At 39.9% G+C, this 26,962-nt stretch overlaps 1 protein-coding gene across 1 annotated transcript; it reads right to left on the bottom strand.

The window, feature by feature from the left end:
- Positions 1–1,074: 1,074 nt before the first annotated feature.
- Positions 1,075–1,977, bottom strand: LOC143723571 (gamma-crystallin M2-like). Its single transcript, XM_077216188.1, has 3 exons — positions 1,898–1,977; positions 1,550–1,792; positions 1,075–1,347 (listed from the first exon to the last, which is right to left on the bottom strand). Exons 1-3 carry the CDS (start codon positions 1,901–1,903, stop codon positions 1,075–1,077), a joined length of 522 nt encoding a protein of 173 aa, XP_077072303.1. The 5' UTR covers positions 1,904–1,977.
- Between the last annotated feature and the right edge of the window lie 24,985 nt (positions 1,978–26,962).

The following is a 26,962-nucleotide window of genomic DNA, read 5'->3' as shown; positions in this document are numbered from 1 at the left end:
TAACATATCTAGATATTATTTGAATTCACAATACAGGACCCATGAAGACTGAATTATGCTTATTTAAAGGGGAAGTGTGTAATTTTGTTGATGTTTGAATACTTTTACTATCCAACTTAAAATTCAGAAACAAGTTCACAAGTAATTCACAGTTTGATTCCCTTCTGTGGCACTTTTTGTTTGAGCATTTCGAGACCCAACCACCTCAACACAGCAACACCGACTGAACCAATGGTGTTAGATTGAGGCAGGACCATCTGTTCGTTTGACCAATGGCAAAGAGGAAAAGTGTTCAGAAAAATGTTTGAAAACAATCACTTTATTTGCACTTCTGGTGGCACAGAAATAGTGCAACAGTACCCGCCGACTTTTTATGTCTTGATTGCAATAGTATTTTTTACCATTCATTTTTCTCATATGTATATTTAAATAGTTTTCATTTTAGAATGTTATAAGCCATGGACCAAACCAACCAGTTACGAGGTGAATCCCAACATTTCAAATTTTGATTTGTATATTTATATGTATATCTAATATGATTGATGGAGGAGAAAGGGAAAAGGAGAAGGTAAAGACAACAAGCCAGGACAAGTCACTGTCGGTGTTAGAGAACTGCACTCAAGGCTATGGCTCTGACTCGTGAGCCTTTCTAACTCATGAGGTGTGTGTGTGTTTTTTGGTGGATTATGCCCAATTTATACTTCTGGGTCGAACCTACGCCGTAGCTACGTCGTAGGCTGTGCGTAGCGTACCCTTCAGGGTACCCTTCGGCGTACCCTGACGTGCACCTCTCCAAAAATGTAACAACGCGTCAATTCTATTTTGACGCAAGCGCTGTGATTGGTCTGCTAGAACCCCTCCCTCGGGTTTCATATGCTCCCTCTGCATGTGTAATAGCGCGTCAACGACGCAGAAGTATAAATGAAAACCAACGCGTAGTGTATAGCGTAGAGGCTCCGGCGTAGGTCCGACGCAGAAGTATAAATCAGCCTTTGCACATGTAAATATTGGCAATGATGATTATTCAGACAGTTTTATGTTCTAGAGTTATCATTTTATTGAAACATTTGAACTCTAGTACCAGGAGTCCATGATACGCCTCATGCTCATGAATCTCATCCCATCCATATTGCTGAAGTTCCTGTACTCTCCAGGCCCGAAGTAGTACATCTTGCCTCTGTAGTGGGGCTGCTCATACATGAGCCAGTGGCCGTCCATCACATGACAGGACTGGCAGTGAGACATGCGGTAACGGTCCATGATGTTGTCACAGTCATCCATCATCTCGTACATCTGACCCATGAAGTTCTCCTTCTCGTAGATCCTCATTCTGTAGGATCCTCTGTGCTGTTGTGGAAGAGAAGTCAGTTATGTATAAATTAATTAGGAAGAACAATTATCACATGTAGTCATAAGTCTAACTTCAACAACAATATAGGTCTATCTCACACAGTTTACTATTCTGATTTCAAAATAAATGGTTAGAATAAATTTAGGACTTTTGTCTAATGTAATTTAACAAATACGTCAAGCAGTTAATGGAGCTCACCATAGAGATCATACGGCAGGACCTGATGCAGTTGCTCATTCCAAACATGGACATGCAATCAGCGTACTCGCCCCTTCTAAAGAAATACTGATTTCCCATGTAGTTGGGATGATCATACATCATCCAGCATCCGCTGTGCACTCTACAAGAGTGGCAGTGGCTCATGTAGGAGGAGAAGTCACCACTGTCGCCGGTACACTCGTAAGAGCGACCCTGGAAATTTCTTTCCTCATAAAAGGTGACCTGAAATTTATATAGTTAATCTCTTAGTGTTTTTAAGGGAGGAAAATGCCACATTAAAGTAATTTGAGTGAAATTGTATGGATTGGGAGCCTTAATAAAGTTTACCTTCATGGTTGCGCTGTCTGATCCTCAGTAGTTCCACAAAGGAGAAGCTGAAGCTGATTCTGGTTGTTGACTGACCGCTGTCAGCCGTACCTTTATACTAGACCAAGACTAAAGACTACACAGCACCTATTGTTAGTCAATTCCTGACTGTGCAAGTTGGAATAGAGGCCATTCTAACTAAAGCATGGTATGTAGATCTCAGTCCTTTTAGTTTCAGGAATTTGCGAATTTGCTAAAATGAAAAAAATTTAAATGCGGAACACTAAGCAAAGATTTAAACAGGGAGGTTCCATTGTTTTGTCTTGTTTCACATTCTTCTTTCATTTTTTTTTCATTCTAATACACAAGACTTGGACCATGATGGATCCATTTTTAGTCCAATTGTAATTAGAGAGAAATTCATTTGAGAACATGTGTAATTTTATTATGTTCCTTCTTGATTCCATTTGAAGTTCTTGTGTTATATTCTTCTTCTGTCTGTTCTAGGTTCACAACCTAATGGTTTAGATGTTGTTGTTTTTTCTTTGTTTGTTTTTTAAAAGTTATTATCTGTTGTGTGTAGTCCTCATGTCTCTTTTGTCTTTATGTATTATTGTTCGGTCTACCTGCATCATTCGGCTAATGGTTTCCCTTACGTAAAAGAAGTATACTTCAAGGTAATTTTATGAAGTATAATTAAGTAATGTTCAAGTATATTTTAAGTATACTTTATGTTGTTAGTATACTAATATCAATGTATACTTGTAGTAAACTTGTAAGTGTACTATTTCAATACTGCTTGGGACTAAATTGGCCCACTTTTAGTACATAAAAATCTACGTTTAAGTGTACTATAAGTGTAACAGTAATAAACTTTAAGTACACTGCAAGGTTTCTCATTTGTAATGCATCTGTACTACAAGTGAACTTAATAAGTGTACTAGTAGTTTACTATTTTAATACAAGTACATGTTTAGTTTATGAAAATACACACTGAAGTGTACTCTCAGTAAACTATTAGTTTAGTAGTTCCCTTTCGAGAACGGTCACTTCGTATTGCGTAGCAAATACGCAGTGGGGAAACTCCTTTTCCTCGAAATATTGAAGCAAAAATCTAAAACGCAGTGCAGCTTGTACAGCAAACACAGCAGAGTGTCTAGCTCGCTCATTGGCTGTGCTGCGGCAACTGCACATCCAATGGCCGAGCACCTCAGACGCACGAATCAATCAACTGACTTGGCACCGAGTACGTCAGAGCGTACCTAAATGTGCGTGGCCTCCACCTATAAATATCGCTCATTTCGGCCAATATATCAGATTTACTCATCTTCAGCGACACTACACACGTCCCTGATTCCTCACGAAGCTATTCGCCGTCGAAAAGCCAATTCAGCTAGAGTAAGCCGTGGAAACAGCAGACAGCGTTTCAACTTACCCGGAAGCGCTCCTCTTCTGTTGCTGCTCTCCTGTGGCCATCCGGCGAGACATCGCTATATCCTTTACTGCTGCTGTTGTGCTCGCACTCAGCTTTTGTAAAAGAGCAATTTTATGGCGTTGTTTCAAATGCCTTTGTCTTCATGCACCTCGTGCAGAATCGATCTGCAGTCCCTCTCGCAGTCCTGTTAAGCTAGTGTGACGGCTACCGCTCCCAGGACGAATTCGGATGCCGAGATGCTGCGCATCCTCACTGCGGCCGTTGCAGAGCTCTGTCTCGACTTGACTTCGCCCGAGGATCCGCCGAGGAGTCGTTTGCATGGATGGTTTCTGCCAGGGCGCCAGCAGGCCCCCCGACACAGACCAGCGCCTTTCTTCCCTGAGGTTCATGACGAACTCAAGAAGGTGACGTTCCATATTCAGCCCACACGAGCTCGTCCTCTGTTGACAGCGCGGCAGAAAAAGGATATGAGAAGTTGTCGCCGCCCATCTGTGTCCACCCACAACTGCTGGCTGGAGATCCAGGGCGTACACCCTTCTAAGCCCTGCCGAAGTACCTCAGCCCTAGCTGGACACGCTTTCGGCGCTTCCGGTCAGGCCACATCGGCTTTGCACAACATGGCGGTGCTTCAAGCGCTTCAGGCCAAGCTTCTCCAAACAGTGGACGAGTCTGGCCCAAACCCTGAGATATTCCGTGACCTGCGCAGTGCCACAGACTTAGCGCTGCGCGCTATGAAGGCTACCGCCCAGGCCATCGGCAGAGGTGTGGCTAACCTCGTCGTGCTCGAGCGCCACCTCTGGTTGAACCACACGGACATCAAGGAGGCAGACATAACGGCGTTCCTCGACTCCCCCATCTCCAGCACCGGCCTCTTTGGCCCGGTGGTGAAGGGGTTTTCTGAGAGGTTCATGGAGGCACAGAAGTCTTCGCAAGCTATGAAGCACTTCTTGCCGAAACGCTCCAGCTCTCCCTCAAGCCGTCAGAAGAGCACTCCGCCCCCGCAGTCAGCGAAACCAGCGCCCTGGTTAACTCAGCCCCGCCCTGTGGCTGATAACCGAAGCCGCTCTAGGTCTGCTAAACGCAAACCGTCGCCCTGGCGCCAAGGCCCGCGACCCCGTGTTGGTCTGAGAGGGTCTGAGTCTCGCACTAGCCGGACCGCCCTCTAAAAGAGCTCGTCAAAAACTCGCAGCTCCCTGTTCAGCTCAGGCGGCTGGAGTTTTCCGCACTGTAGTAAAAAGGCCCATTGCGCTGCACGCGCCCATACAAACCAACACTGTTTTTACAGCGACCCAAATAAAGCACATAAAGAGTAGGTTTCACACACACAACACCCAGGTAACTACCAAACAAATCCTTGCGCAGGTTCGCCCGGGGGATTGGTTCTTCACGGTAGACCTGAAACCTGTAGACCTACTTAATTTCACATTCAGATAACGCCCAGTCACAGGCCATTCTTGAGATTCGCCTTCGAGGGGCAGGCTTATCAATACACGGTCCTGCTATTTGGTCTGTCCCTAGCACCTCGTACATTCACAAAGTGCATGGACGCCGCGCTTTCTGAGAGGTTCATGGAGGCACAGAAGTCTTCGCAAGCTATGAAGCACTTGTTGCCGAAACGCTCCAGCTCTCCCTCAAGCCGTCAGAAGAGCACTCCGCCCCCGCAGTCAGCGAAACCAGCGTCCTGGTTAACTCAGCCCCGCCCTGTGGCTGATAACCGAAGCCGCTCTAGGTCTGCTAAACGCAAACCGCCGCCCTGGCGCCAAGGCCCGCGACCCCGTGTTGCATTGGACGCCGGGCCGCCGAAGCCGTCCTAGCCTCAGGGGAGAAGAGAGAGGGTCTGAGTCTCCCACTAGCCGGACCGCCCTCTAAAAGAGCTCGTCAAAAACTCGCAGCTCCCTGTTCAGCTCAGGCGGCTGGAGTTTTCCGCACTGTAGTAAAAAGGCCCATTGCGCTGCACGCGCCCATACAAACAAACACTGTTTTTACAGCGACCCAAATAAAGCACATAAAGAGTAGGTTTCACACACACAACACCCAGGTAACTACCAAACAAATCCTTGCGCAGGTTCGCCCGGGGGATTGGTTCTTCACGGTAGACCTGAAACCTGTAGACCTACTTAATTTCACATTCAGATAACGCCCAGTCACAGGCCATTCTTGAGATTCGCCTTCGAGGGGCAGGCTTATCAATACACGGTCCTGCTATTTGGTCTGTCCCTAGCACCTCGTACATTCACAAAGTGCATGGACGCCGCGCTTTCTCCCCTGAGGCAAAGGGGAGTGCGCGTGCTGAATTATCTCGAAGATTGGCTCGTCATGTCTCAGTCGAAGACCGAATTACTGGCACACAGATCTGTGATACTCAACCATTTGGAAAATCTGGGTCTCAAGACCAATTTTTCCATGAGCAAACTGTCACCCAGCCAGAATGTAATCTTTTTGGGCACAGTTATCGACTCTGTTACAATGAGAGCGCGGCTTACACCATGAGCGCGCTCTCTCTATACAACAGCTGGTAGCCTCCTTCAGGGTAGGTGTGCGCATGCCCCTCAGGAAGTTTCAGAGGCTCCTCGGTCTCATGGCCGCCGCATCGTCAGTACTCCAACTGGGGTTACTGCATATGCGCCCCCTTCAGCACTGGCTAAAGCGCCCTGTGCCAGCCCATGCATTGCGGTCGGGCCGTATGCACATCATGGTGAACCAGCACTGTGTGAAAGCCCTGGTCCCTTGGAAAGCCCAGAACTGGTACCAGTTGGGTGTGATTATGGGTGTGGCCCCCAGGAGGAAATTGATTTTCACAGACGCTTCCAACCAGGGTTGGGGAGCATTGTACGAGGGCAGGCCTACCTCCGGGTTCTGGGATTCCTAAATGTGGGCGCGGACATGCTGGCTTGAGACAACACTCCCCTAGGTGAGTGGTCTCTCAACTCACAGACGATTCGTCTGATATGGAGTGTGTTCGGCAGGGCAGAGGTCGATCTCTTCGCCTCAGAGAACAACGCTCACTGTGCAACGTTCTTTTCGAAGGACAGGGACGCTCTGGCCCACCCATGGCCCAGACGCCCACTGTATGCATTTCCCCCGGTCTCTATGATCCCTCAGGTCATCAGACGGATCAGGGAGAGCGGATGCTCAGTCCTCCTAGTGACCCCCCTCTGGAAAACACAAAAACCCAAAAGTGTGGTTTCCAAGATGGCACAGATGACAGCTATTGAGGAGGGATCTCCTCTCACAGGCGAACGGGACGATCTGGCACCCTCGCCCCGACTTATGGGCCCTCCATGTAAAAATATACTTAGAGCGTTCTGCACCGTTTATGCAGTTAGAACAGCTTTTTGTTTGCTTCGGTGGCTGCACCAAAGGGGTTCCGGTCACGCAGCAGAGGATATCCAGATGGATAGTGGACGTCATCTCGTTGGCATACGCCTCTTTTTGCCAGGATTGTCCCATAGGCGCCAAAGCCCATTCCACGAGGGGCATGGCCCTGGTGTTCAAATTCAAGACATTGGTGCGGCGGCCGGCTGGTCTTCGACGTCCACGTTTGTCAGATTTTATAATCTAGAGGTACCGTGCCTGCAGGCCAGGGTCCTCTCTGTGATATTTGACCCAACGGTGTCTGGTTTTTATCTGTCTAGTATGTTACTGTCCATAAGCACAAGTAGTTCTAGGACTGTTATGAGCCCAGTTTATTTATACGCCTGACTCTGTCTGGTTAGTGTTCTATACTGAGGAGAAAGCTTATTGGCTTGTTCTGTTGAGCCTCGGGGTTCCCTAGGCTCCAGTTATTCAGCCAGTAGCTAATGTGCGGCATTTTACATTGCGTCCCCACTGCGTATTTGCTACGCAATATGAAGTGACCGTTCTAGAAAGGGAACGTAGAGAGTAGGAAGCGAGTATTGCACAGCCTGCCACACTATTGCACGGTCAGGTGTGTCGCTTCAGTCAATTTAAACATGATATATATGCCGAAATGAGCGATATTTATAGGCTGAGCCCACGCCAATTTAGGCGCGCTCTGACGTACTCGGCGCCAAGTCAGTTGATTGGTTCGTGCGTCTGAGGCGCTCGACCATTGGATTTGGATTTGCCACAACACAGCCGATGAGCAAGCTAGACGCTCTGCTGAGTTTGCTGTACAAGCTGCACTGCTTTTTAAATTATTGCTTCAATATTTTGAGGAAATGGAGTTTCCCTCCTCTCAGGGAACCGAGGTTACATTAGTAACCGAGTACGTTTATACTGCAAGTATATTTTTTAAGTTTTCTTTAAATGAACACAACATTATACTTATAGTTTACTATTTATATATTATTTTTGCACTTGCAGTATACTATGTTCAAATGTAGATATTATTTTGTATACTTGAAAAATACCTTTAACTGTAATTTAATTTTAAATACATTTTATTAGCTTCATGCATCCTTTTTTATCAACACTTGAATGTTGGTAAGTTTCATAAAGAAAGGCAACATTTTAAACAAAAATGTTGTGAAAATCACATTTTTGTCAAAGACTACGCCTTGATCAGACTCAGAACGATGATCAAAACACAGGTGGAGTAGATCAAGTCCAACACCCCTAAAGCTTCACAGTCGTTTTCTCTTCATGGGTTACGCTTCATTTCATTTGGTAACATTAAGCAGTTTTGATTTACATGCTGTTTAATGTTTGATGATCACGTTATTTTATTTGCATGAGCAGTCTTCGATCACTTGTTCCATCATCTTCCTCTCCTGTGTTTTGATCCGGAGATTCTGTACTAGAAGATGTGTCATAGCGCCCCCTACAGTGTAACAGTGAAAACATGGATAGCTGGAAAATTCAGTCAATGGTGGGGAAAGAGTAAAGTAGAATTAAAGTAAATTCCTATGTGCACTACAGCTTACAGAAAAATTCAGATATGCAGAATTAGGAACATATCTGTTTTATATGAATATTCTAATCAATATTTTCAAACAATGTAAGTTTCATAAGACTGTATATGAAAAGCTATGTAAAAAAGTATATTTAATAGGCTACTCGATCAAAAGAGTTAACACAACTACAAGCCAAGTATACTTTGAATACATAATCTTTTGATCGAGATATACTTAAAAGTATACTTGAGTACAAGTACAGGCCAAATATACTTGGACTTTTCTATCAGTATAAGTCAAGTCCACTTAAAGGGATAGTTCATCCAAAATGAAAATTCTGTCAGTAATTACTCACCCTCATGTTGTTCCAACCTCGTGAGACCTTCGTTCATCTTCGGAACACGAATTAAGATATTTTTGATGAAATCTGAGAGCTGGATCACTCCTCCATAGGCTTCTAAGGGATTGAAACTTGCCAGCCCCGAAAAGTTATTAAAGACATTGTTAAGTTCTCAGTATTTGCAATAGACAGAGGTGGAAAGTCCAGGGGTCAGAAAGTAAAAGTCCTGCCATAAGTTTATTCCACCCATGAACTCAGCCAGCTGATCTCACTAATTAGTTCTACCTACTGGCTGAAAAACTGCTAATTAGCAAATCCAGGTGATTGGAACCAACTACTGAGGAGGACTTTTACTTTCTGAACCTCGACTTTCCACTTCTGGCAATAGAAAAACAGTTTAAAATGAATAAACCTTAGATCCATTAGGGTATTTTCTGATGCCAATGATTTTGTAATAGTTTTAAAAGGCAGAACTTTTACCATAATCTGTTTTTTCTACCGTTTGTTCTTAATCAGACGCTTGAGTGTCGAATTTAAATCACAGTTTATTAAACAATTGGAGATCAATATCATCAAACAGAATTGAAATGACACAAAGCCTCAAAGTTGTAGCTGAATGGATTGCAAAAGTCATCTTTCTGGGTTGAGAATTCAGTTTCACTTTATTTTGATTGTCCCTTTAACACATTCTGTTGCCTATAAGTAACATTGCACCTTCATGTCTACTAACTCTCATTAGAGTATTAGTAGAGTATCAGTAGACTAGCAGGGTTAGGGTTAGAATAAGTTGATATGTAGTTGCAAAGTTACTTATAGTCAGTAGAGTGTCTGTTGGAGGACCATCACAATAAAGAGTTTGCAGATATGAAGCAGACTGTACACTAATACTCTAATGAGAGTTAGTTGACATGTAGTTGCAAAGTTACTTAAAGTTAACAGATTGTTCAAAAGGGACCATCAAAATAAAGTGTTACCGAGAATTCAAAAGTAGTCATGTACAGGGCAGGGGTACCCTTAGGATTTTCCTCAGTGGTACGCAAACGAAAAATGTAGCCTTATCAAAGGTGACTGCGTCACAGCAGCTATTTGTTTACATTTTGTCATCTTAATTAAACTTGATATTTCACAGAATAGTTTAATTACCTCATCAGGCCTTTGAATCAGTGATGGTTTGTTGAACCTGTTGAATGAAATTCCTACATACTGGCAAGAGCAGTTACTGTTCAACAGCAGGCTATGCCAGCCACATCATTTTTTTTTTTGGTTTGTTTTTTGTTTTTTGGCTTTCATTTGCTGCTTTTAAACAGTTTTTATGTGTGATACAGACGTGTCTGACTATTACGCTGCATTTCACTGCTTATTAAGTGTCTTGGGCATGAGTGGCGAGTTCAACTTTTAAAATTGTGCCTCAAGAGTTTTCCCATTCCACTGCACTGCATGCCAAGTTTTAAAGAGTGTAAAGAAAAGAAAAAAAGACTAAGGTATTTGTTTGGTAAATGGTAAATGTTCATATATGCACATTTTGAAATAAACACAATATATTTTATATATTATTCATACTATATTATTTGTACTATATTTTATTTATATATTATACTGTATATTAAGCCTATTTATATAAGGAGACTGACTCTACAAATTAGACTACTGGTACGATCCTGTGTGTGAATAACCAATTTAAAGACTCAAATCTATTTTCCCTTAAAACATAACGATAAAAATGGTTTACACCACCTGTTAGCCTGTTTAAATGAAATTAAGCTTTGCTTTTTTGCTTTCAAGTAATTTTCTAAATTTAAAATAAAATAAAACTGAAATAATTATATTTGGGCCCAAGGAAAACTGTGTGCTTGATGTTGACCGTGTTTCTCTTGCCCCGAAACTGGGTTTTCTGTTTGATCACAACCTAAAATTTGATAAACAGATCAGCACTGTTGTAAAATCACGCTTTTTTCATCTTCGCCAACTCTCTAAAGTGAAACCTTTTTTAACCCCAGAGTAACTTCCGAACTCGTCTAGACTATTGTAATTCACTTTATATTGGTGTCTCTCAGTCTTCCCTCTCTCGTCTACAGCTAGTGCAAAACACAGCTGCTACACTGTGACCCGCAAGTATGAATCGATCACCCCTATTTTATCCACACTGCACTGGCTACATGTCAAATTTAGAATTGATTTTAAAATTGTATTATTTGTTTATAAAGCCCTCAACAAATTGGCCCCTCAGTACCTGACCGATCTGCTCTATCTGAACACTCCCTCTAGAAGTCTGAGATCTATGATCACTGTCTACTCATTGTGCCTAGATCTAGATTAAAACACGAGGCGATCGCGCTTTTGCGACTGCAGGCCCAAAACTTTGAAACAGTCTACCTCTCTACATTAGATTAGCTCCCTCTGTTTCCACCTTCAAATCTTCTTTAAAGACTTATTTATTCTCTTTGGCTTTTAATACTCCTTGATTTAGGTATGATTACTGTTTATCTATTGTTGTGTGTTCCTTTATTGGTTGTTTTATTTTTATTTTATTCTGTTCTGTAAAGCACTTTGGTCAGCTTTGGTTGTTTTTAAATGTACTTTATAAATAAATATTGTATTGTATTGTATTGTACTGTGTTTTGAATAAAAAAATTAAGATTACTGGTATGAGCACATCTGAGGTCAGAAATGAGATATAATATACTATAATGTCAGAATTGCAAAATAAACCCGTAAATGTAATTATAAAGTCATATTTGCGAGTTTATATCTTGCTATTTACACCAGCATCAGATATTCACTATGCTCTGAGAGAACAAAGAATCACCACTTCACCATCTGAGAGAATTCAGAACTATAACATCAGAATTCCTAACCCTCCAGTCACAGGCCATTATGGCCAGAGATATTAAAGGCCAGAAAAGGTGAGGAGAAGTCACAACTACCAACAAATAAAGCAGTGAGACTGAATTGGAATGTTCTAAGGGGTGAACCTCAATAACTGGGCCCCGTGTTTTGTCAAGATGAATAACCTAAAAAAATGTATGATTTAGAAAGCACTTGCTTTAAAAACTATTGTTTAAAGAAAGCATTATAACTTTATGGCATGTGGGATTGCCTGTCAGTGTTAGTTTGCTTGTCTTTCATAGTTGCAGTCAGTTTCATGTCAGAGACATCTGCATCTGTTAAATGCATCCATGTGACCACCTGCAATCAAGTTTTGTCGAGAGATGTGTCTCTAATTTCATGATACGCCATTCGATGCGTCACACATTGGCATACTGTTGCTTCCAAAAATACTTGAATTGTAAAATATGGCAATATGACCCATTATGAGGAATAATGACTATTTTTGTTCTGCACTGCCATTTTAAGGGGGTCAGAACTCTGGAATTAATAATAGCTTCTTTACAGAGTCTCTAAGTAGTAGACTTATGTAAACTCTATGTCTTTCTTTGAGGCCTTTGAATAGAAGAGTGCATGCTTGTGAATAATTTGCGAGGTTAAAGGCTGTAGAATTTGCCTGTATATTGGAGGGGAAAACAGAGTCAAGAGGAAGGACTCTACGCTATTACAGAGCCATATAGAGAGAGAGTTGCGACAACGGAAGTTCTAAATGTCACGTGATTCGCGTAGACCTCAGATAGTTCCAGGAAGTGCTTCGGCGCCAATTCAAATCAATGGAGTTATAGAGCAGAACTGTGATTTTTGGTAGTTTGTAGTCAATAAATGCGTTGGTTTACAATATGTATATAATACATTGACATTTGGATGTAGTATGTGTATGTAGTTACAGCAATATTGTTTTTAAAAGATAAAAATCTGCTAATATTTAATGTTTATTGTGGTCAACCAGCGTTGCCTGCCTTTGTTAACATATTTTCTGGCTAACTTTACCTTGGTTAAAGACCGTTTTGCAGTGCTTTTGAAGTATTTTTGTGTTCTTAAACGTATATGTTAATTAAGGGTTATCACGTAATGTTCACTATGGTTTCACAAGGACAGGAGACCTGCAGGAAACAGGTGATTGTCTTAAAAAGCCATTGCAAACAAGTAAAATGTAAAATTGCATTCATCTTAATGTTTACAATGCTTATGGACTTATTATTATATAAATTAATACATAATATATTTTATAGTCCTGTTATATCTTAAACCCCCCAAAATGTCAGGTTGTGCAACTGTCCGCACAAATGAACAGACTAAAATACTTATTTAAATGGTCTTTTAAGAATACAAAAATAAAAATGAAATTCTATGGCATCATTTTAACCGTTCATATATATAACAAATTTTACACATTTCAGTAGATTTATAGCTGTTGAGATAATTGAAAACCTTTTGTCAAGCAATTTGCATGTCAGAATGGCACAACTGTAAACATGGGTCTCTTATTATGGTAATTACAGTATGCATGATAATGCATTGTCAAGAGGAGCCTTAATGATCCTTGTAGATCTCTATCAAATACTGGTAAAAACTGCTTTCAAGTATGAGTAGATTGGTACATTTTCAAGTGAATTTAAACACTTAGAAATGTTCACAACTGAAACTTGTTTAAATACATTGTTCATGACACAAAAATACATTACATCAGTTTTGAAAAGATTTAAGAAACATTTATTTGTGATTTAGCACAAAGGGATTTATAAATGTCTAATAAACTGCACGTCAAGCACGTTGTCTGTCCTTTCCTCTATGTTGTTCTTGTACTGTCCGAAAAAGAGAGCAGAAATATGATCAAGTCAGGAGCAATCTAAATAGAACTAAACATTTTGTGCTAATCATACTTGGGTGTATCTGCACTTTTTCACAAAGACCAACACTGGGACGTTCAATGTTTATTAAAAATAAGGAGCAAGTAAAGTCTTGCAAAATCCAAAGATCTGAGACTGAAGGTGAGTGTTCAGCGTCAGTGCAGGAGTCTTCAGGATCCACTGAATCCCCTGTGTGCTTCTTGTGTTGAAAGAGATAAAGGAAACAAAAACGGGATAAATTGTATATAGTAGTCAGTATATAATACAGTTATGGTATTTATAATACCCCATTTAGTCTAGTGTTATTTGATCTAGAAAAGGGCTTGCTTACGTTTCAAGCATGGCTTTTAATCTTACTTATAAACTTCCATCTCCCTTTCCCATCAATACAAATCAGCTGAGCTGAAACATAATAGACAGGTAATAGTCAACAGAAACACAATGAATAAAAAACTACAACCATACGTTTTTGCTTATTCAAATATGAAATCTGAAATAAGGATTTTTTCCCCGTTATTGCACATTTAATATGGAATGAAACCGATATTCTCATTTTATCAATTACAACTATCACACTCCCCAATGTTATATTTAACCCCTGTTTAGAAGTCTTGCCCTCTAATTACACAACAACGGATAAACATGCAATAGAACGGGTTTAACCATTAATAGGCTGTTCGTGGTTTGTTATGCGGTTTATCCAATGACCTTTATTTTACCTGATAACGTCCCCTAAAACTACTAATTTAGAGACCAATAATCAACTGTTTTAATACATAAGTTAATTTGATTCAGATGTACTGATAATATACAATCTTATTCTTTAAACGTCTTACCTTTTAAAAGTGCATCACAAACCGTCTGTTCTGCTGTAACTACCGCGCTGCTGCTACTTCCGGGAACTATTGAGAGGCTCCGCGAGCCGCCATTGCGGTACAAAAAACGTTCCATTGAAGCTGATGGAGTTGTCGCAACTCTCACTATATGGCTCTGTGCTATTATAAAGAGCTTCTGTGCATTAGGCATACTGTAAAAGGCCAGTGCATGATAACTGTTACTTTAGGGCATGTCGTTATACTGGTGGTAGGGCCACCAAAACTTGTTAGAGTGAAATATAAGACGGAAAAAAACACATTTATTCTCTATAAGTTAACAAATTAGGTATGCCCATTCACACAGCTCATCATTCATCATTCAAAAGAGAAACTGAAATTAGGACTGCAAATATACAAACCGTAAACAAAGCAGCAGTTGCTTACGATTTTAAATATCAATCATGCTGATCAATTTCTTCCTTCCAGGTGGCTCATGCTATGAAAATATTCATGCATTAGAATGCTCAGGTAAGACGGTGTAAAATGAATGCAGTCTTCTGTCTGTGCCGTCTTGACCCGCGTTCATCACTTTTGCTTTTATTCTCATGCACTGACTCTTTCACTAAGCTGAACATTGAATCAGAGTTCTCTCTCACTGACGGCGCCAATGCCGATGGAAGCTGATTCAACATTCTCAATTGGCTAAAAATCCCCCTGACGATGTCTCAACTAGTGCTAAATAACTGGGTCGGCTGATGCTCAACGATAGCCTGATGTTGGCCGACGTCCGATTGGTGTTTAAGGGCCTCAGCAAACTTCCGGGGGGCACCTTAAGTCTTAAAAGTTTTTAAATTTACTTGTATTAACTATCTTAAAATGTTAAAAATCCCACAAAAAATAAAGATGGACAACATTAAACTAACATCAATTTTTTTATTTTATTTTATTACATAAGAAGTAAGAGAGGAGCATATCTGTTTAAATAGGAAGGCCTGTAAGTATTGTCATCGACAAGGGAGGCTTTAGAGTAAAAAAAAAAGTGAGAACCACTGCTTGCAACTGGAATGTTCATGTTATGTCTTTACAGTCATTTCACTTCTTAGACTAGACTGCTAAGCCTTATTAACTACCCATCTTTTGTCCAATTAGGATTTATCATTCTAATATAATCTCCAGTCAGCTGTCTTTTAAAGCACCGGAATGTGTAATGACCTGTATCGGGTTAATGGAACATTGTGAATAGGGCTGAAAAGATCTCACCATATGGTTATAAGCTTGAATAAAGCTTTATGGCTGCAAAAACATGTTACCTTGAAGCTAGAGAGTAGGTATGTGTTGATTTCACAATGTGGATAGATTCCACCTCCACTTAGTAGCCTATACATAAGCGGATTTCTGCAAAGAGCATCCTTCAGTGTAAGAGCTTTGCCTCCAATGGTGCTAGCAATTTAGAGAATCTTTAGAGAATTTATCTGTGTCCCTGATTTACATCAATAATGCTAAAGTGTTTACACACAGACTAACAATGGCTTGGTTTGGTAATTGTTGTTACTGAATTGTAAGCAAACTTCAGCCAGCCATTTGAATGTTTTTCTATTTTCTAACCAGTGCATGAATGCAAAATATTTTTTCTTTATCAGACTTCCTACCTTTCACTCTATCCGATTTCATAGGCTCAGTTAGAATGATCAAAAAGGCGCTCTTGAGACCACCCAAACCAGTGCCCATCATAGCAGGACTACTGTGGCTGGGCGACGAACAGGATTTCGCATCCTTAACTCACACTGCAAGACAGCCTCAGTCACACATCAGTCACACTATCCTCTAGGGCTTTCTTCTTGTTTCTCTTCTGGGGAACAAGATGCCATATTTACCATACCGGTATTATGCGCTCATCAGACAATTAGAATGACTTATTTTCTTGACAAAGTGCCATGATGGCCGTTAGACCCAGTGTTTTCTTCTCAAATGAGGTCTGGGTGTGATTTTTAACTGGAACTTCTTCATTACTGTGGTTTTATTGGGAGTGTTTACATAAACCAGTTTAATGGTTAAAGAAGACTCAGAGTAAAAAAAAAAAAAGTATAATTGCTAATTTATATCTTGCAATGACTTTATATTTTGCTACTGCTACTATTTCTCATTTTGCAACTGTATACCTCACAACATGACTTCCGATTGTTAGTATTGCTCAAAAACTCAATTTAATTTCTCCTTATTGCGATTTATGCATCACAATTGCGAATGTTTCTTGTTTTTTGACTTTTTATCTCCCAATTGTAACTTTATTTCTCCTAATTGTGGCTTTAAATCTCACAATGCAACTATATCAATGCAACAATGTAACTTTATATTGCAAATAAATTTAAGTAGGACTTTATATCTTACAATGTGACTTTATACTTTGAAGCTGCGACTGTTTTTCATTTTGCGACTGTATATCTTACATTGTTACTTTATATATTGCAATGTGAGTATTGCTCACAAAAAAAACTTTATTTCTTGTAATTTACGTATCACAATTGTGACTGTTTCTTGATTTGTGACTTTATATCTCCCAACTGACACTTTATTTCTCATATAGGTTTATATCTCACAATGTGACTATATTGCAATGTAACTTTATATTTCTCAAATTCTACTTTAAATATGACTTTATATCTTGCAATGTGACTTTATGTGGTGACTTGATATGTCAGGTCACAAATGTGTGACATATTTGTGACTTGATATCAGTGTGACTATTTTTTTATCTTAATCTTCTTCCTTTTGACGCTGTGGTGGAAACAGGCTTCCATAAATACTGGCTATCATAGCCCAGCTTGATAATAGATACCTAGGATGCTTTCTCCATGATGGCCTTTCAAATTTGCCATGTATCATTTACAGTTCTTACTTTCTTTTGGGCGGTCATGAAACAGTGGAGCAATTGCCATTGAGACATTGCTAATGGATATATCTCCTCAGGTGTGATAGACCTTCTCGAGTTTAACCCAGTCAAGTCCTCAATCAGTTTATAAACAACAAACGTTCTATCTTCTACTTTAATCAAAGCAAATTCACATATTTTAATGCACGCAGCAATTCAGATATATAGAGATGTAGGGAGGTATTCAGAGAAAGTCACCTATCTCTCCTGGCACTGTACTCTGTTCAACTCTATCTCCAAACACAGCACATGCATGCAAGCGTGAAATCAAAGCTCATTCTCTCTCATCTTTTCTCAAGGCCTTGATCCCTTTTCAGTTTTTAACTCACATACTGCATTGCATCCTTCGTTTTTCCTCTCTTTTCCTATGATTTCACAAATACATTTATTTCATACCCATTTTTTTTTCACTCCACATTCCTTTCCGTCATACTTGCTTGATTTCCTCCAGGCATAATTTGCAATACCGGTCGCAGTTTAGCACAAAATTTGATGCATTAATATATTATTTGTTTTGATAAAAAACAGCCAAAGCGCTTGTGACTTAATGCTGGTTGACATACAGGAATCTTTGCTTTCTAACTGAAATTTCAAGAGCATAAAGCAGTAATATATGCAAAAGCCTTTGCAAAATATGGTCTATTGCATAATGTTCTGCTGTCTCCACAGCATATTTACAGAAAGTCTAAAAAAAGCTTTCTTTCTCTCTTTCACACACTCCTCTTCACACCTGCATCTTCACATTACCACAGGTCATTATCACTTATCTTTCTTCTCTCTTTCCTTTTGCATTCTCATCTCTGCCAGTAAAATATCACTTTCCATCTCCAGCTACATTCTGAAACCATTTCCTTCATTTTGCCACCAAACACTCATGTACTCGTTTTGCTCACCAACCCCTTGTACAAATGGGTGTATTTCTTAAATCTTTTACAGCATCCCCTGAGAAAAAGCTTGCTGGTAAAGTGGGAAAAAAATCACACAAAACAAAAACTCTGTATATGGAGCAACAGTGGAAAGCAGTTTTTAAGTTTCAGTGGAGTATATATACAGTGTTAGTGCGTCGACATGCCCTTGTTCTATCTATCTATCTAGATCTAAATTGCAAAAATGTGAGGGAGTGAGGGAGAAATATTTCAATGCTTGGCAACAAAACTCTCTCAATTAAATTCGCAGGCACTTTTTTGACACTGTTAGGAATGCATCTTTCTTTCTGCTCTGTTTTCTTAACATCTAATCATCTTAAAATCAATTTAATTGTTATTTACTGTACAGTAGTAATTTAAAATGTATGCTAATGTACTGTAGCATTACTAAACTGAGCAGCGGGTTTACATATCTTAACATGCTTTGCATGGGTCAGAATGAGAGTGAAAGTGAATGTTAAATGTTTCCGAGTAATATGACAAAGTGGGTTTGTTAGTGTTTAATAATCTGGTATATGGAAATGTAGAGGAGTTCTGTCATGTTTGAGTTACCATTGTAGATCTTGTGTACATAGGGCTGAAAGGATTGAGGATTGGTCTCGTCTTCCTTGCACTTCCTGTCAACACCATAACAATGCTACCTTTATTTCTTACTGCGTGTCAGAAGAAAATTACATTTACCATGGAACCACAATTGAATTAAGTTCAGACAAAGAATCATATATTTTTCCCACAACACCCAGTGGTAAGTCTTCCCAGAAGAATGGAAGCTTTTAGGGATGTTTGCTTCTCTCAGGGGATGATGGGGAGGATAAGATACTAATCGGCCACAAAGGTCCAGGAACATCCAGGGGCGTTACGTGACAACCTACTTCAAGGAGATATCTCATATCTGTGCACATGTAAACTCTGATTCTTCCTCTTTCTTTTTTAATCCTCTTCTTCTTTCTCTCCTTCTTTTCCTATAAATGCGCTCTTCTTTTTCCTCTCTCTATGTGTAAATGACTGCGAGTGAATCACTAGTCTGGTAAACCTTTTTATAGCAGCTGATTTGCACGGCTTTCAAACTATCCGGAAACATAGTCTATATTGTATAGCCATGCTACCCGAGTGTCTCTAACATACTGAACATTAGCTAAATCACCCTCGCCTGCAAGAAATGCTAAGAGTTTTATATAATCATTCGAAATTAACTAGTGTAATTGTTAATCACAGTCCGACCGATGTGTTAGGTGGGGGAACAGTGCGTTTAACTAATAACTTACACTTGCAAATTTGGCCTATTTATTTCCAACTGGCTCTTAACACTGAATAATGCTGATTCGCTGGTTGAAATCCCAGAACATGCGCTGTCATTGAACAAGGCTTCTCTCAGCCACTTAACACGAGCACAGTACTGTGCTTGTGCTAATGAATGGGAGTTCCTATCTCTTTATCTTTGGTCACTCTTTGTCACACTCATGGTAGTCGCTGTATAATAAATTTGTAGGAGTAAAATGAATGCTATTTTGAGGCCATAGTGCAACATATTAATTTGTGACGGACATTTTAATAAGTCTCGGTCCGACTTGCAAGAGCCATTTGCAATTTAGTTCTGACAGAAAGATATTGTTATGCTTTCCACTGCCAGTGGCATTAGTGTATGTACTTGTTTTTGAACAGTGTTTGCCTGTGAAAAATAAACTATAGATTTTTATGAAAAATTCCAACTTCAGCACTTGTCCTTCTTGACAGCTACATAATGGAGATATTGATGAATGGGTGTGAATGTAATTATGTTTGATTTTTATTTGTGTTTTTAAGCACAGACTAGATGGTTTAATTTGAGCACAGACCAAACCAGTTTTATTTCTCTGCTGACAAAACCTTTTTCAAATGCTGCAAGGACAGACTATTATAAGGCCATCATGAATCATTGTCAACTTCACTGTTGTTTGTGTGAACGAAGCATCAGTTTTGTCCTACTGATGATTCTGTGAACAATTAATGCGTTAACTACCTTGCTCAACACCTGCTATTGTCTCTGTCCTTCCCAAGGTTTCATCCTCATCTACTTTAATATCTAATGAATATTTTTTCCCTTGCCACAGTTGCATTTAGCTTGCTCACTGAGGGGATTGCAAGGCTTTTTTTAATTTAATTTAAATTTTTTAATTAGTTATTATTTTTTTTTAATTAAAATGTTAATTAATGAAGAGTTACAAAATATTAATCACATTTAAAATTGTATGTGAATTCAAAATGTATTAAATGAGTTAAAACTTTTTGCTTTCTAAATGCAGCAAAGTTCTTTGGAATTCTGAATGCTGCTTTTCTAAGCAATTACTTCATTAAAACTAACCTAAGGGTTTGTTTACGGATACCGTTTACAACTAAAACGGAAAATGTTTATGTGTTTGGCCATTCATTTACATGACAACAGCGTTTTGGGGGCCTGAAAACACAAACTTTGAAAATGGGTTTCAAAGTGCAAGTTTTTGAAAACCATACCGTTATCATGCGTCATGCGTACATGTTCAGTCTATGTTGTATATGTTTCTTTTAAAGTGACATCGTCAACTACTGGCCTGGCATGCTTAACACAGCATTTTTAATCATGTTTGTGGTTCCGTTTGAACCGGTTTTATAGGGGATAATTTTTAAAAAAATACTGTCGGCTACAACCTATATCTTTTGTATGCGCATTCTGTAATATTTGCTGTAATAATATGCAATACTGCAATCATATCAGTTGAACATATAAAGTAGGATGTGTCCGCTCTGCTCAACAGCGATATCATTACTTGAACTTTTGACTGTCAGTGTATATGAAGCGAAAACTTCTCCATGCAGCTCCAAAGTTTGGCAATAAACTGTTCAAATCTGTTTCTCCTACAGACAGGTGTACCTCATAATGTGAGCCTTGTGGGCTTATGAGACAGCACAATCGTCCTGCACGAACAGCAGTTAATTAGCAGCTTGTAGATGGTTTATGATGGAGTACAACACAAAACAGGACAGTAGCAAGTAGCATTGCTTAGCAACCCTAATTCAAAACACTGTGGCAACTGGCATGTAAATGGAGACATATCCTTTTTATCAAAAAAATTGTTGCCTTGTATATCCAACAATCTCTGACAATGGGGACACTTGGCTTTTCCCAAGTTGTGTTGTTTTGTTTTTAGTATCATTATTGCAATTCTTCATTGTGGAATTACTCAAATATGTCTTCAATAAATTATTTTGCATCCCTGTCAGACAAATAACAGTGACAGCTACACAGAGAGCAGATGAATTAGTAATGAGGAGACATACGGTACAAATGCACTGGGATTTTCAAGCATATAATTTTATGCGGCACACAGCAAGGGGAGCTGCTTTGACGGCAGACGCTTGAGATGGCTGGCACAAATATTGTTGAGGCAACAGTATCACTAGCAATTTTACGGGGAAAGTGACTCGGAGGAAGGATAAAACTCACTTTTGTTCTCCTCGTTGACATTTGTACTTTTAGCTACAAAATACTATAGGCTACATAACCTAATAGATTTAAGTTTCCACAAAACTTACTCATATTACAATAAAAGTGTCATATTGTAGTGGAAATGTTTAGTGTGTACCAAGGACACAAAAGTGAAAATGTCATTTCACACAGGACAAGAGCAATCTTTTGGTATTACTGAAAAAGCATTAGGGTAGTTTAAGCAATATTGCATCCTTGTTCCCAAGAAAGTTAATCTTTTTTTAAACAACACATTGCGTCAGTCATAGGCAAGATAAATATACCCTCCATTCAATCTAAAAACTCTTAAAACCCAATACTCTTATCTGACGACAGCTCACACACTCACCTGTGTCGCTCAGTATTAATAATGGTATCGAAGGGAAGAAATGCCACAGTCAATATGACATTTCCCCATAATGCCCCTTGCAGAAGATCCTGTGCGAGAGGAGAAACTAGCAGAAGACAAGTCGTCTGCTCTTATCACACAGCTAGTGACAAAACATTTGGACCTGTGTGGTAAAATGTGGTTTTGTGTTTATCTCTGTCAACATGGCATTTTCCCCTCAGAGTGTTTCCTTAAGTCTTTTTTCTTAATGACATTACAACACAAACATTTCTAGAGGCAAAAGATTGTCTCAGCTTTTTTTCCTATCTCCTGAAAACAGCTTCTTTAATTCCTCCCATGCCTCCGTCCGTTGTTAGCGCAGCGGCATGTTTCGACAGTGACAGGTGCTAGCAACGGATCCACTGAGCTGATTACTTCATTAAATCAATTAAACCCATCACTGGCTCACTTCATTGCCATCCACACGCTCACTGCACCAATTAGTTTCTACTTCTTTGTGTTTTTGAGTATGCGTCTCCCATTTACCAATGCTGCTCCACAATTAGAGACCAAACAAATAGGATCTTGTAGTTCCCAGACAGCATCAATATCTTAGTTTGTGTCTCAGTGAGAGATTTGTGTGGGTATTAGACTTGCTGCAATCTGGGATTACAACAAATTATTCAATTATCATAACTGAAATATACTGTCTATATAATCACCTGGGCTGGCTGAAGGGGTTTGTTCATAAACACAAGCATTTAATGGATTACACCTTCTAAGGTTTGGATCACTACCCTTTGGGTCTCCAGGCCAAACTAGACTATACTCTAACATTTCCTTGCATTTGCCAGAAACTGAACCTTTGTCAACTGTTTGATGAATGATAGTTATCAAGTCTGTTACAAGCTACATGTGATCTTAATTCAAATAAAAAGTTAATATGATTCTTTGTGTCATAGCAAATAATACTTTCTTACCCACTATATATTTTTTTGTCTCATTTTTCCAGTAAAAACATCCAAACAACATTAAAACAAGCTCAATTTATGACAAGGCTGAAGAGGTGGGTAGTAACGAAGTACATTCACAAAGAGTATTTGGAAAGTTTTTACTTTTAAGAGTAGATTTAAATGTGGGTATACTTTTACTTTAACCCGATTACATTTCTAATGAAAAAAACTGTACTTTTACTTCCTTACGTTGGGCGACGTTCCTCTCGTTACTTTATTTTAAGTTTACTCCAAGCGCGCTGTAAGCTATCTTTTTTTTTTCTGGGGCATGAGCGATGCTCAATTCACAAATTAATCACTCTTCTGTTCAAAGACTTCATCAAACAAGTAGGCAGATCTGTCTTAATTGGTTCGCAAAACAGTTTGAATGATTTGTTCAGTTTCCTGCACGCACTTAATTGTCTTTAGCGGTTTCACACTCAGAGTCGTAACAGCAAGGTTTAAGAACATCAAAAGAGTTGATGTTAATTTATACATTAAAGTTGCTCTAAGCAATGTCATGCGTTTTACAGTAAAAATCTCCTCACTATCCACTAGCTGCCTGTCCCCTGAACACACTGTAAAAAAACGTGGTCTCTGCAGACACCCCAGACTCCACAAACGGCAACAAAAATAAACTGGGCCAAACCGCACCACGAAACATAACAAACTGTTCCAGCCAAAAACCGACAAGAAGGATGTGGGGGGGTTATTGTGCGGATGAGGAGGAGGGAGGGTCTAGCTAGCCTCCGTTTTGTTTGGCAATACTTTAAACGTCAACAAGAAGTGATGTCACCCGACATCGCTTAGAGCACCTTTAAATAAGCTATCATTGTTCACAGTTCATGAAATGAACACCCGCCATCCCGCGGTAAGTTGTGTGTATTGTGCAGTTGCTTGCGAACTCGTCTTGAAAACGAATGCATTTGTCGGCCTTAAACACAGTTAACCAGTTTAAACATGCTTGCAGAAATATACATTTGATTATATTTTGGGGAACAGACGGAAGAAGATCCGTCGATGTGCATTTGATCGTTGTTTGTGTTCAGATGTTCAGTAGCGGTCATGAGCGCAAGCACATGTGAAGAGTTTTAACTCTTTCTTCTCTGTGTCAATGGTTCCCTGCCTTTAAATGCCTTTGAATGCAAAACTCTGCAGATTCACTTACAGGACTCCTCGGGTGAGTCCTGTGCAGGGAGCTATTTTGCGTGTGTCAGCGGCTCCAGTAACTCTGAGGCAGGTGCGTCCAGCTGTCCTTGCGGAGCCTCAGATTGACACCTGTGTGAAGGGTATGGAAGAGGATGCTGTCGTTGACAGCCGTGGTCTTCCTGTGGTGTTTGCAGGTTGAGGGTGCTGTCCTCCATGGCTTCTCCAAGGGGCTTGGCTGGTACCTGGGTTGTTGCCATGGTGACAGTTCTGTGCTGGTCCTGGGCATGCTCAGTCCAGCTGCATTGAATCTGGTTCGAACCTCAGTGTCTAGCTGGTCTGTAAGGCTTTGGGCACAGGTCCGCTCCTTGTGGGACGCTGTGATCTATTATGTGAGGTTGTTTACCTTCTGTTTTATACCCATAAGGTGGGGTAAGGAGATGAGAATCTTGATCACCCCGGTGTGGCTGTAACTCTGGCTTGGGTCATGGGTCGTTTGTCCTCTTCTCTCATGGTGCAGTTCCGTTGGCTCCGGTGCCGTCGGATGTCAGCAGCCATGGGTGGAACAGTGTTCCTCGCGATGGCTTGTCAGTCTTTTCGTTCTCCTAACCGGTTAAGGTCAGGTTAAGCAGAGGATCTGCAACATTTTGGCACACCTGTGGTGAGAGACTAATGCATGACCCTAGAAAGTTCAGAGCCACGGTTTAATGGGTTCGCTAGATATGTAGCATAAAGCTAGGTATTTCATGTGTAGCTAGCTAGTGAAGTGTGTATTGTATCCTTATCATCTTAGCTGTGAATGTTAGGAGGCTAAGACTTGTGTGGTTCCGAGAGTATTTCCTGGAAAGGGCATAGCCGAGATGAAATAAATGACTTAAGATGGTTCTTATGACTAAAATATTTCTCTGGACTTAACTGGTGGTTCACTACGGCTTGACGAAGTGAAGAATAGGAGGAAAAAGGACAGCTTTCCTATTCAAATTATGCTTATTATCAATCCTCAGGACTATAGTTATGCCCTAGTAATCGTTGAAGTTACTTGTGTTGCAGGGTCATAAAAATTAGTGCACTTGTTGAAAATAAACAAAATCACAAATAAAGGTGTCTCTGGTTCCTTTCTGGGCCCTATGGGAAATGGAACCACATTTGAACAAGAGAAGAAATGGAAATAAATCATATACATGACAGTATAGACAAGTGAATAGCTGACTGCTATTATTATCGAAGTAAAATAAAAATAAAAAGGACTTAAGTAAGTGATCAAAACAGCCGGAATGATCTGAAATTGAGAGTAATCAATAGCACTAGTGACTAACCTTTAGATTTGCCTGGACCAACACTCCATAGTGGGTCACAGCTGTTGCGTGTTTAAGACCACACCGTGTGTGTCCCTCCAAAGGTTTAGTCAACATGCTGATGAAAATTATCATAACTATAAGAATTCTTCTCTAGCTACACAGCTTACATGTAATTAAACTTGGGTTTAATTGACAGGGCATCTGCAAATTTAGCCTACAGCGCTCAGCAAGGACTATGCCTAAACTAGTGAAGGTGAAATTCAGCTGAGAAGAATTGAAAGTAAGGAAAGAGAAAAATTAGAAACCCTAAATGGGGTTAAAGAAAGTATTTTAGAATACTTTGCGCTGTATACATAAAAGCTGTAATTAAGGCTTCAAGTAAATGATGCTAACCGCTAACTGTAGAAGTTAATATGTAGCTTAGCCTAAGCTGGATTGATGCTAGGTTAGCCTAGCTTAGCCTAAGCTGGATGGACGCTAGGTTAAGTTAGCTTAGCCACCTAGGCTGGTTTGTTTACAAAATGACGTCACGAGTTAGCACTTCCTGTGACAAGCCGTTGTCATGGGAACCAGTGCATGTCAGAACAATTCAACAGTACCTGAAGAATGTCTACACATTTTACTGAGTTATGAATGTTTAAACGGTTTAAAAGGGGGCGCCTATACTTTAAGTCTTTCAAGAACTTGATGTTACATTCAGTAAAATGCTAATGTGTTTTGGCATTTGCTAATTTTACTCATGGAACTCTTCTCTTTACTTTACACAACTTATTCTATTTGTTTACAGAGTAAGGAAATAGATTTGCTGTAAGTCAAAGCTTGTCTAAGCCTATATAGTTACGTCCCTCTCATGCATAAATGCTGACTTTTCAGCGAGTGAACAGTTTTGATCACTAGGTAGCTCTCTGCTTGTGGATGCAGCTAAAAATTTAGGTGAATTACATCAATCTAACAATAATTTTTAAGGCCTTTACATTGTAGAAAGGGGAGCATCACCCAGGTCTACGTATATATAACACTGTCCTGAGCTTTCTTTGTCAGAAACAGGTTTAGCAATACTGCAATTTGGATTTCTTTAACCAAAGCAGGATAAATATCGGTACAGTTTACAAGCTGCTGAGATGAGATTCCTTTGTCAAACAGACTTACGCTTTAATGCTGAACTTACTGATACCAGTTGGAAATCTAAGACTCTTTCACTTACAGTAGAGATGTCAATTCCCGCTATCGTTTTATCTGCATTTAGACAAGCCAGCAACCAGTGATCAAAATGCGTATCGCATGTTGTGTTCCAGTTGGACCGCAATGGTCAAATGCACGCCTGTAGGTTAACAGTAGTTTAAAACTCAGGTGGTTTTCCTACACTATGGCGTCAAGGTATGCCCTATTTGGAGCTAGTGTTTCCTGTAACCCTTCATTGTCATGGAAACTAATGTGTAGCAGTGCCAATTCAACCAGCATGTAGCAAATGTTTGTTTCAAAAGAGTCGTGCATAGTCTGTTGGCAGGTGAGGCTTACACGTCCATTCAAGATTTTCTTTATATCAGTAAAATTCTACTTTTACTAATGCAGAGTCTTGCTGCTCTTTGAGCACACATTTTCATCTACTTTAAAAGTTGTATGTCCTATGTTGACCAGGGACTTTTTAGCAGAGTCTTGCATTGTTTTCATGCTGTGTGCCTTCTGGCTTTGCAGTTCAGAATCAATGGGGTCTTAGGAACCTTTTCTGGGGAGGCCTTCTGTGTTAGAGGCCTTCTGCATCAGGTCACGCATCGTTGAGTGGGCATTGCGTGGGGGCAGGTGA

The sequence above is a fragment of the Siphateles boraxobius genome, unplaced genomic scaffold (genome assembly GCF_051911475.1).
Source record: "Siphateles boraxobius isolate OS27281-9 unplaced genomic scaffold, OSU_SipBor_1 7, whole genome shotgun sequence".
Taxonomy (NCBI): Eukaryota; Metazoa; Chordata; class Actinopteri; order Cypriniformes; family Leuciscidae; genus Siphateles; species Siphateles boraxobius.
Note: the sequence above shows the minus strand (reverse complement) of the source record. Positions and strands in the feature narration are given on the sequence as shown.